Source organism: Stenella coeruleoalba, assembly GCF_951394435.1.
Source record: "Stenella coeruleoalba genome assembly, chromosome: 10".
Taxonomy (NCBI): domain Eukaryota; kingdom Metazoa; phylum Chordata; class Mammalia; order Artiodactyla; family Delphinidae; genus Stenella; species Stenella coeruleoalba.
Genome location: NC_137156.1, coordinates 102,850,274 through 102,862,354, shown reverse-complemented (window position 1 = coordinate 102,862,354; position 12,081 = coordinate 102,850,274). Strand labels below are relative to the sequence as shown.

At 47.7% G+C, this 12,081-nt stretch overlaps 1 protein-coding gene across 2 annotated transcripts in view; it reads left to right on the top strand.

Moving 5' to 3' along the window:
* The window catches only part of CFAP92 (cilia and flagella associated protein 92 (putative)), a 102,527-nt gene that overhangs the window by 37,829 nt on the left and 52,617 nt on the right, over positions 1-12,081 (top strand). For both annotated transcript variants that reach the window (XM_079935653.1, XM_079935652.1), the window contains exons 9-10: positions 2,545-2,729; positions 10,912-11,816. In XM_079935653.1, the coding sequence (XP_079791779.1) occupies positions 2,545-2,729; positions 10,912-11,816 (1,090 nt within the window). The remainder of the gene's footprint in view (positions 1-2,544; positions 2,730-10,911; positions 11,817-12,081) is intronic.

Genomic DNA, 12,081 nt, shown 5'->3' with positions numbered 1-12,081 from the left:
ACAGCTTGTGGTCATGACTGCAAGTGGCCGTGGTGCAGCAGGCCAATTGTAGGTTTCTTTTTGCCATAAAATAGAATAGCATAAGATTATTCCACAACTAGAATGATTATTTTTAGTCATCTTCAATTTAATTTTTGTAAAATTATTTTATTGTGTTTATTTTTGGCTGCGTTGGGTCTCCGTTGCTGCGTGTGGGCATTCTCTAGTTGCGGCGAGCAGGGGCTACTCTTTGTTGCGGTGCACGGGCCTCTCATTGCGGTGGCTTCTCTTGTTGCAGAGCATGGGCTCTAGGCGTGTGGGCTTCAGTAGTTGCGGCACGTGGGTTCAGTAGTTGTGGCGCGCAGGCTCAGTAGTTGTGATGCACGGGCTTCATTGCTCCATAGCATGTGGGATCTTCCTGGACCAGGGCTCGAACCCGTGTCTCCTGCATTGGCAGGCAGATTCTCAACCACTGCACTGCCAGGGAAGCCCCATCTTCAAGTTAAGATTAGGCCGCAGACTTTGCATACCTTAGTGGTAAATATTGTTGGCCAGTAAGTGTCTAGAAAGGTTCTGTGTTTGGAGTGAACTCTTATGTTTACTTCACAGAGAAGGGGCCACACTTTTAGCCACGCAGGACTGGTTTTGACACTGGTTCTGCTGCATATTGGCCAAGAGTCCTTGGACGATCACTTGACATCCCTGGACCTATCGTGTTCAAGTCCGGCAGCTGTAGGTGCACAGACCCTGTGGTGGCCACTTGCCCTTGCCTTGTTCCTTACGTGGGACAGTGGTTCTCACCTTGGGCACTTATGCCCCCGGGGACACTTGGCACTCTGTGAGGCATCTTTGGGTGTCACAGGTGGGAGTGGGACACTGCTGAATGTCCCATGATGCACAGGGTGGTCCTCATGACGAATAATTATCAGTCCTCAAGTGTCAGTAGTGCTGAAGTTTAGATCCCTGCCCTGGATCATGGCTGACATCACCTGAGATTTCTGAATGTTGATATGAGTAGGTGTTTGCACTAAGGAGTCTTTCTAAACTGGACAATCTTCTATGAAAAGGCTGGCAAAGTTCTAGAACACAAATCAGAATTGGCTATGGTCTTAATGAGTTGGTTTTGAAGAGAGTCACAGGGAGAAGTGGGGGGTCCCCAGGAGATGCCCACGGCCCAGGCAGACAGTGTACACCTCGGGCCCAGGACTTGTTCTGGAAGCAACTGCTCTTTCTGAGTGTGAGTGATGGGGCTCTCACATGCCCTAAAAATATATTTACCAGCATCATGAAAGAAATGGAATTGGTCTTTTTGAGCGCAGACCCTGTGCTAGGAGGGGCAGTGTACCTGACACTTTCCCGTACATAATCCCTCTTCATCCTCTTAACCCTAAGAAAGGTGGTATCTCTGTCCATTTGGCACACGACGAAATCGAGCCTCAAAGAGCCTCTGACTTGTCGTAGGTCCCATGATGCCTAACAGTCGGATTTAGGGTTTGAAAAATCTGCTTGCAAATCGGGAGCATTTTTTTTTTTTGGCCTTCACCAGTGTCTCTCCACCTGGTGAAATGTATGGGCCCCTTTTGCGAGAAAAGTATTCTCACAGCTGCCCACGTGCCCTGCAGTGGTCAAATCACCCACCCTTTTCTGCAGTTGCACTGTTGCACAACTGTCACAGCGGGAGGTGTTCCAGGCTGGATTTGGCTCGAATGTACCACTTGTGTTCTATGTCAGTACCTACACTTCCCTCCCTGCATTACAACGGTGAAAGTGACGCCACTGGGCACCAAACACAGACACTGGTGTTATTTGTTCCTGAATGTGTTCTAGTCTAAGAGAACTGCCTGGAGAAGTGCTCCAGAGCTTTCTGCAGTGAAGGACTTGTTCTGTGTCTGCTCATAGCCACACATGGCTGCTGAGCGTGTGACGTGGGACTCATGTGATGAAGGAAGTGCCTCTTAATTAATTAATTAGTTAATTTATTGGCCATGCTGTGCGGCATGTGGGATCTTAGTTCCCCGACCAGGGATTGAACCTGGGCCCCCTGCAGTGGAAGCGCGGAGTCTTAAGCACTGGACCAATGGCGAAGTCTGAAGGAAGTGCATTTTAAATTATATTTAATTTTAATTAATTTAAACATAAATATCCACATACGGCCAGTAACTATGGGACTCGCAGCGCAAGTCTGGTGGTTCTGGAATTACTTGGAGAGATTTTAAAAATCCCAGTGTGGAGGCTACAGCCCAGACCAAGCCCATGAGCCTGGGGGTGGGACCCAAGCGTCATTGTTCCTGATTATAGCCTATAGGTGATTCAGGAAATGCTTATTTCACAAGGTGATCATCAATATTAAATCACAAAATGAAATTCTCTTAGAGAACCTATGGGACCCCAGTTGAAAAAGTGGTGCAGACATACTGCCTGTAGATGTTTCCCAATTATTATTTTTTAAAGTTTTCCTCTTTTCGGTGTAATTTTATCTTTGGCTCTCAGGTTGCCTGATCCCTCCTGTGCTGGTTTCGGGGCCATTCTGAATAACATTCTAACGCTGTGTGTATCTCCCTGCAGGATGGCAAACTGTCGTGAGTCATGGCAGTGGGAGGTCAGCCAACGTCTTAGATTGTTTTTTGACCCTAAAAACAGAAGTTCCCCTCATGACTGAAGAGCAAAAGCGGGACTTAAACCCCCTGACCATAGAGATCAAGTGTGTTTCCTGCCTTCCATCACGGTCTGTGTCCTTCAGTGAACTAGAGGTAAGAGTGAGCCAGGCCAGCTGGTTTGAGAGGTGCTTTTCCCAGCCATCTGCCCATCGCCTGTCGCCCCTCACCCACAGTGGCCCTACATGAGAAGTATGATCATCAACCCCATTTCCTCATTTAGGATCTCACAGCCAGACGGCAAAGAGATTAGGTTCCTGGGATCAGGGGTTACCAAGTGTGAGGTCTCCTCTGCTACACCACAGGGTTCTTCAGGTGCAGGTAGCGACCCTCCACTCAGGAGGAGCCCTATGCTTCCTTGTTACAGCAGCAGTGCTTGCCTAGTCCTCACTTATTTTGAACCAGCCAGTTTAGTGCTGCTGTTTACCTTGGGAGTCCCCTGTTCCTCTCCTGGTGGGTCCCTGTCCCTGGATTCTGTGTCTTGCTCTTGCTTTGTTTCCTCTTTGATTTTGCTGGAGCACATCCTCCTGTAGCTTTCTGAGAAGAGGTTAATGGGAGATACTTGTTTTATGATCTCTTATGTCTGAAAATATCCTTATTCTACCCTTATACTTGATTGATAGTTAGGGTATAGAATTGTAGGTTAAAAAATCATTTTCCTTCAGTTTAAAAGATTTTTATTGGAGTATAGTTGATTTACAATGTTGTGTTAGTTTCAGGTACACAGTAAAGTGAATCAGTTATACATATACACATATCCACCCTTTTTACATTCTTTTCCTATATAGATAATTACAGAGTATTGAGTAGAATTCCCTGTGCTACACAGTAGCTCCTTGTTAGGTATCTATTTTATATATAGTGGTGTGATCTCCCAATCCCAGTCTCCCAATTTATCCCTCCCCCATCTCCCCTGGTAACAATAAGTTTGTTTTCTACATCTGTGGCTCTATTTCTGTTTTGTAAATAAGTTCATTTGTACCATTTTTTTAGATTCCACATATAAGCAATATCGTATGATATTTGTCCTTCTCTGTCTGACTTACTTCACTTAGGATAATTTCTAGGTCCATCCATGTTGCTGCAAATGGCATTATTTCATTCTGTTTAATGGCTGAGTAATATTCCATTGTGTATATGTACCACAACTTCTTTATCCACTCCTGGATAAATTATCTATCCATTGATGGACAGTTAGGTTTCTTCCATGTCCTAGTTGTTGTAAACAGAGCTGCAATGAACACTGGGGTACGTGTATCTTTTTTTTATGTATATAAATGTATTTATTTATTTATTTATTTTTGGCTGCATTGGGTCTTTGTTACTGCATGTGGGCTTTTCTCTAGTTGCGGCAAGCCGGGGCTATTCTTCATTGCGGTGTGCAGGCTTCTCATTGCGGTGGCATCTCTTGTTGTGGAGCATGGGCTCTAGGTGCATGGGCTTCAGTAGCTGTGGAACGTGGGCTCAGTAGTTGTGACTCGTGGGCTCTAGAGTGCAGGCTCAGTAGTTGTGGCGCACGGGCTTAGTTGCTCCGTGGCATGTGAGATCTTCCTGGACCAGGGCTCTAACCCATGTCCCCTGCATTGGCAGGTGGATTCTTAACCACTGTGCCACCAGGGAAGCCCCATGTATCTTTTTGAATTACAGTTTTCTCCGGATATATGCCCAGGAGTGGGATTGCTGGGTCATATGGTACTTTATTTTTAGTTTTTTAAGGAACCTCCATACTGTTCTCCATAGTGGCTGCACCAATTTATATTCTCACCACCAGTGTAGGAGGGTTCCCTTCTCTCCACACCCTCTCCAGCATTTATTGTTTGCAGATTTTTTTGATGATGGCCATTCTGACTGGTGTGAGGTAATACCTCATTGTAGTTTTGATTTGCATTTCTCTGATAATTAGAGATGTTCAACATCTTTTCACGTGCTTTTTGGACATCTGTATGTATTCTTTAGATAATTGTCTGTTTGGATCTTCTGTCCATTTTTTTTTTTTTTTTTGCAGTACGAGGGCCCCTCACTGCTGTGGCCTCTCCTGTTGTGGAGCACAGGCTCTGGATGCGCAGGCTCAGCAGCCATGGCTCACGGGCCTAGCCGCTCTGTGGCATGTGGGATCTTCCTGGACCAGGGCACGAACCTGTGTCCCCTGCATCGGCAGGCGGACTCTCAACCACTGCGCCACCAGGGAAGCCCTCTTCTGTCCATTTTTTAATTGCGTTGTTTGTTTTTTTGATATTGAGCTGCGTGAGCTGTTTGTATATTTTGGAGATTAATCTTTTGTTGGTCTTTTCATTTGCGAATATTTTCTCCCATTCTGTGGGTTGTCTTTTTGTTTCGTGTTTGGTTCCCTTTGCTGTGCAAAAGCTTTTAAGTTTAATTAGGCTCAATTTGTTTATTTTTTGTTTTTATTTTCATTACTCTAGGAGGTGGATCCAAAAAGATATTGCTGCAATTTATGTCAGAGAGTGTTCTGCCTATGTTTTCCTCTAAGAGTTTAATAGTATCCGGTCTTACATTTAGGTCTTTAATGCATTTTGAGTTTATTTTTGTGTATGGTGTTAAGGAGTATTCTAATTTCATTCTTTTACATGTAGTTGTCCAGTTTTTCCAGCACCACTTATTGAAGAGACTGTTTTTTCTCCATTTTATATCCTTGCCTCCTTTGTCACAGATTAGGTGACTATAGGTGCATGGGTTTATTTCTGGGCCTTCTATTCCGATCCATTGATCTATATTTCTGTTTTTGTGCCAGTACCATACTGTTTTGATTACTGTAGCTTTGTAGTATGGTCTGAAGTCAGGGAGTGTGATTCCTCCAGCTCCGTTTTTCTTTCTCAAGATTGCTTTGGCTATTTGGGGTGTTTTGTGTTTCGATACCAATTTAAAAATTTTTTGTTCTAGTTCTGTGAAAAATGCCATTGGTAATTTAATAGGGATTGTATTGAATCTAGATTGCCAAGGTGACTATCTGTAAAAAGGTCTGCCTGAAAAGCTGGCCCTTGGCAGGTGTCTAGGAACTTGAATCGTTCTCTAATGAGAGTGGTTCCTGGGCCTGACTGTTTCTGCCAACAGTGCTGACCATGCTTTCCTCCAGGGCGCCTGGCGTATTGGGACACAGGCTGGGGGAGCCTAATACCAGCCCCAGTCAAAACCCTGGGTGCTGTGTCTCCAGTGAGCTCCCTGGTGGACAGTACGTCACCTGAGTTGTCACAGTCAGTTGTTCAGGAGCTCAATGCATCCTGGGACACACAGTAGGAGGCCATGGGGAGATGGCGCCTGTCCCCCTGCTTTGCCTCGCAGCCCTTTTCCCTTTGCAGGCTTTGCCTTGTCTCCTCTGACCTTTATGAAGCCCAGCTGTGGGTCCCACCACAGCTGAGTCCTGAGGTTCTCCTAGAGAATCACGGATCTGGGGGTGGCCCCGGGGCTGCCGACTCAGCAGTGTTTTCCTGCTTCGCGGGTCATTGTCCCTGTTTGTACAGTCCTTGTTTCCTCAAGTTGGTTTTTCTGTTTGTTTGGTCTCCATCGTCACATCTGTCTCAATCCCCTGGTTCGCTGCTCATAGGTAAGAGTGGGGGCCTCAAAAGCAGCCTTGGGTGCCGAGCGGGCTTGTGGGTTCTGAGCCTCATGCTGTGGTGGCCTGGGTGGGCTGGTGGTGGGGAGACCTCAAGTTCGATCTCTGGAGGTCTCTCCCAGTTGCCCGCCTGGAGGGTAAGGGTCTGGTAGCCAAGGGATGAAAAGGACGTGGGGTCTGCATTGGATGGTCCGTGAGCATTTGGTCACCTAATACATCTGGTTTGGATAGGAGCTGAATGCCATCAGCTGTCCCTCATTCCAGAGACCCTCTGGTTTTTTAATTTTTAAAATAGCAAGCAGAAAAGTAAAACTATCCTACAGAATCGACTCTTTTCTCTTGGTGTGCAGTTCTGTAAATTTCAGTTCATGTGTGCGTCAGCGTTCTCACCACCACAGTGAGGATACAGAACACCTCTATGACCGCACCCCCGAGACTCTTTTGTACTAGCCCTTTATGACCACATCTTCCCCACCCGCACTCGCGGCAACCGCAGACGTGTTCGTCGTGATAGTTTTAACTTTTGAAGATTGTCGTCCAGATGGGGTTATATATTGTGTAGCATCCACACTAACAACCTCTGCTGCAGCAGGGAACAACACATACAGCCTCCTTCCCTCAGAACGATGCCGGCGAGATTCCCGCAAGCTAGAATTCATCCCTTTTTGCTGCTGAGTCGTATTCTGCAGCTGGATGGAACCGCAGTCTGTCCGTCCATTAACCCATGGAGGATGTTCAAGTTGTTTCTGGTTTGGGGCAGTTACGAATACAGCTGCTAAAACATCTGTGTACGTGCTTTTGTGTGAACATAAGCCTTCAGTGCTTTAGGATAAATGCCCACAGTTCTTTAGGATAAGTTCCCGGGCTCTGTGGAGAGGCTATGGTTGCGTCTCAGCAGCGGTGTGCGGGGGCTCCAGCTGTGCTTATCCTCCCCAGAACTTGGTATCATCAGTGTTTTATTTTTAATTTTGGCCACTCTAATGAGTATGCAGTGTTATCTCATCGGGGTTTACCATGCATTTCCCTGATGCAGAGTGATGTGGCGCATCTCTTAATCTGCTTATCTGCCACTTTATGGCCCCTTCGGTGAAGTGTCAATTCAAGTTTTTGCCCACATTTCAACTGAGTTCTTTTTTTTAAATAAATTTATTTATTTTTGGCTGCATTGGGTTTTCGTTGCTGTGCACGGGCTTTCTCTAGTTGCGGCGAGTGGGGACTACTCTTCGTTGCAGTGCGTGGGCTTCTCGTTGCGGTGGCTTCTCTTGTTGCAGATCGTAGGCGTCCGTAGTTGTGGCTCACGGGTTCCAGAGCGCAGGTTCAGTAGTTGTGGCGCACGGGCTTCGTCGCTCCGCGGCATGTGGGATCTTCCCGGACCAGGGCCCGAACCCGTGTCCCCTGCATTGGCAGGCGGATTCCTAACCACTGCGCCACCAGAGAAGTTCTCAACTGAGTACTTAGTTTTCCTGTTGTTGAGTTGAGAGTTTTTAAATCTATTCTGGATACAAGTCCGCTTTTGGATATGTTCTTTGCAGACATTTTCTCCCAGCCTATAGTCTGCCTTTTTATTCTCTTACTTTAATTTTGATAAAGTCCAAATTATACATTTTTGTCTTCTATGGGTTGTGTTTTTTGTGTCACATCTAAGAACTCTCTGCCTAACCCCTGCTGACAGGGGTTTTCTTCTATGTTTATAGTTTTACATCTGGATCTATAATCAATTTTGAGTTAATTTATGTATAAGGTTTAAGTTAATGTTCATTTTTTTTTGCAAACACATGACTAATTGTTCCAGCACCATTTGTGGAAAAGACTTTTTTTTTTCCATTGAATTTCTTTTGCGTTTCTGACAAAAATCAGTTGGCTGTACTGGTAGAGGTCTATTTCTGGATCCTTTATTCTTCTTTTTCAAAATTGTGTTAGCTCTTCCAGTTTCTTTGCCCTTTCATTTAAATTTTATTTATTTTTTTCATATAAATTTTAGAATCAGCTTGTCTCTATCTACAAAAACTTGTGCTAGGATTTTGCCTGGCTTTGCACTAAATCCATAGGTCAGTCTGGGGAGAACTGACGTCTTACTGTGTTGAGACTTCAACCCCTGAATTCAGCGTGCCTCGCCATTAGTTTAGGTCTCCCCTTTTCTCTCTCATCAGTGTTTTGAAGCTCTCAGGACCCTTCATTCATTTGCCTGCACAAAAAACTAACAGCCTCCCGCCAAGCAGTAGGGGAGGGGAGGGCACGTGGGCCGGCTGGCTTCTCGGGACTCGCAACAGTTCCCTTGCTGGGCTCTTTGCTGTGACCCCCAGATCCAGAGATGCTGGGTCCTGCCAGTTCCTAAGTCTTTTGAGGATTTTGCAGAGAATGTGGCTGGTTCTCAGCTTCTCCATTACATGCTCGGGGTTTGGCTTCCTCACCTGTGCTGTGTCTGCACCACTTGCTCGTCCCTGTCCCGGCGCTCATGCTGGCTTCTCTTCTCTTCTCCTTGTCCTTGTATGTTTATGTCTTAAAAAAAAATTCCCTGTGGTTTTAGGGGAGTTCGGTGAGGGGTGTAACCAGATATATGTGTTCAGTCTGCCACTTGAACTGCATGATGTGATGTTTAGTTCATGTCCCCAGTGGGCTGAAGTCGCCTGCACAAGGGACCATGGTGTCAGCGTCCCCAGCGCCTAGCCCGGGGCCTGGTACAAACAGGAGCTCAGTGACCATCACTCGAGCATGAGAGCCAAGGAACAGGACATTTTGATACACTGTTTGCATCACAGTTCATCTGTTCAAAGAGGATTCCCCTCACTCAGATTTTCAGTTGCCTGCCCAGCTGCTGCCACTGCACAGATTACAGGTTGGGAACTTGAACTTGCCAGAGGGCAGGTCCAGGAGAGAAAAGCAATAGGGAGTTTCCTTCCACTCTCTCTGTCTCATAGGGTTCCCACACCCCATTCCTTGGAACAGAAAGAGAGCTCTGTCTCTCCATGCCTGGTGCATAATTCTGGGATTCAGGCTTCCTTTGCGTCTAGTCTGGGACATGCAGGAAGAGAATAAAACCCAGGAAACTCACTGGGTTTGGTCTCTTTCTCCAATCTGCCCACTGCCTTCTACTTTTCAGAAGGTGTTCTCTGCATCTCTGTAGGGTTTTTTTTCCTCTAATATTTATTTATTTATTTAGGCTGCGCCAGATCTTAGTTGCAGCACATGGGACCTTAGTTGCGGCATGCGGACTCTTAGTTGAAGCATGCCTTCTGTTGTATTCAGTGGGAGGTGCAGGGTGGGTGTGCTTATTCCGCTTAACCAGATTTGAAAGCTCCTCTTTTATTTTTCTTCAGAATATCTCTTCTTTTTATTGATATATTGTGGATACGAGTCCTTTGTCAGATATGTATGCATTGTACATACTTTCTGCCCCTCTGGAGCTTGGCTTTAATTTTCTTAATAGTGTCTTTGATGAAGTCCATCTTATCAACTTCTGTTATGATTAGTGCTTTTTGTGTCATATCAAATACATCTTTTTTCCACCCCAAGTTTATGAAGATACTACCCTGTGTTTTCTTCTAGGAGAGGTATGATTTTAGCTTTTATGTTTAGGTCTATGATTCCTCAAGAATTAATTGCATTTTCCTAACCATAAAAATAGTATATTTCTTCCTTTAGATTTCTTTAATTTCTCTCTGCAGTGTTTTGTAGTTTTCAGTGTACAGGTCTTCCACATCTTTCATTTCTTCCTAAGCATTTTATGTCTTGATGCTGTTGTAGGTGATATTTTAAAATTTTCAGTTTTAGAATTTTCATTGCCAGTAAATAGAATTATGATAGTTTTGACCTTGATGATATACTTTTACTTTTTAAAAACCAAACAAATAGATTTATTTTATGTACCTGATCATTCTAATACCTGTGCCTTTGTACATCTGGTTTTGCTAGTGGTACCTTTTTCCCTTAGGTGTTTTGTGATTTTTACTATGATCCCATGTCTGATGGAACTTTCTCTGTGGGAATTCTTTGAGGCCTAGGTCGGAAGTGGATTTCTCCAGAAGGTTTTCTTAATTATTTCTGCCAGGTACCTGGGAGCCCTACCAACCCAGGATTATTTTTAAATAAAATTCAGCATCAGTGGTAAAAGAAATAGTAAAATAAATAGTACCCTTGGAGTATGCATTCGAACCACACACTTGTGTAACGGTGAGCTTCTGATGATAACGTTGTAGCATGCGCAAGGTTTCCTGTTTCTGTCCCGACACAGCCCTGCCCCCCGCCTGCAGCTCAGCCTGCGAGTCCTCTTAAACCCAGACCCAAGTTCTGCTTGGTCACTTTATATGCTAAAGGTGAGCCGTGCCAGCCCTCCAGATGCGTGTCTGGGAAACACGGATTCTCTGTTCTAAAAGCCACTCCTCTCCACACTTTCTGTGCCCGGCCATGGGACGGGAAGAAGCGCAGGGCCTGTCCTCGTGGCACTGGCCATCCGGGGGAAGTAGTTGCTTCAGCTGCCAGCTCAGCGCCGTACACGTGGCTCTCGGGCCTCGCAGTGGCCTTGCAGAGTGGGCTCTGTCCTTGGGGTTTGTGAATGAGGAACCACAGGCCGCAGGGGCTGCAGGGGCTGCCGGGCGTGAGCCTGGGGCCGGGATTTGAGCCGCTGGGTGGGGGCCACCTGGAGAGGAGGGGGGCCGGCAGGGGGTGCCCGCGGCTGCACCCATGACCGCCGCCCCTGCTCTCTCGCAGCGGCTGTGCACCCCCGTGTACTGCAGGTACCAGTTCTACAGGACCCCAGTGCACAGGACTGAGGGCCAGCCCCATGGGACCCACGTCTACTTCCAGGATATCAACGTCATCTTCCTTGGGGCCATGCACCCCAGCGACCTGAGGGAATACCTGGAGGGCCCCCCGATGGTGGTGGAAGTTCATGACCGGGACCGCAAGTCAGAGGGGTATTCCCGCAAGCCCGCCCTGTTTGGGGAGGACCCGCTGGATACATACCTCAACCTCCAGACCCTAATTTCCCCGAAAGAGACGGAGAACAACCCCTTTGAAACCCAGGATAAGATGTGGGACCCTTACGGGGTTGCCCAGGTCAGCTTTGCCGACCTCCTCCTTGGCCAGAAGTACTTGAACCTGGTTGTCCCCATCCACAGCTGCGAGCCCAAGGCCACGCGCCTCGGCCATGACAGCAGGAGCAGGAAGGCGGTGGGGTTGCGGGTGCCCGGAGATGGCCTGCGGCACAGCCCGATGCCCCCGGGCGACTACCTGGAGGCCAGCTGCCTGCTGAAGCTGCGGGCGGGCGTGGCGGCGCCGCTGTGGGCCGGGACCGAGGCCCTGGACGCCCACCCCACGGCCTCCCAGTTTGGCCGCGTCATCTTCGTGTTCACCTCCAGTAAGCTCTCACTCCTGCACGGCCTGCTGCAGGACGTCGCCGTGATCAACGCCGGGGCCCTGGGCCTGGACTCCTGCCCCGTGGAGGCTATCCAGCAGATCCTGTCCGCCTTGAAGATGCCGGCGAAGATCCAGGAGCGGCCGGACCTGGACGTGCTCACTGGCTTCCACCTGCTGGACGGGCGGGGCCACCTCCTCATCCTGGAGGGCTTGGCCGACCGGGGCCTGAGGCGGCTGTGGGAGAGCCACCAGAGCCGGTAGGTAGGTCTCCGCGTTTCTGGGTGGGGAGGGGTGGCCAAGCTCAGGTTCTGTGACGCCGACTGTGGGAGGGACCTGTTGATTTGGTGCCTCTCGGGGTTCGTATAAGGCACTTCACAGAGCTCAGCAGCTGGGAGAGCCGCTTGCCTTTGGTTGAAGCGAAGACTTCATGGGTATATGGAAGGGAGGCTGGTTCAGGAAACTGGGTCCTGCCTTCACACTCCCGAGGCGCCCCCCTGGCCAGCGGGGAGCAGAGTGTTCTGC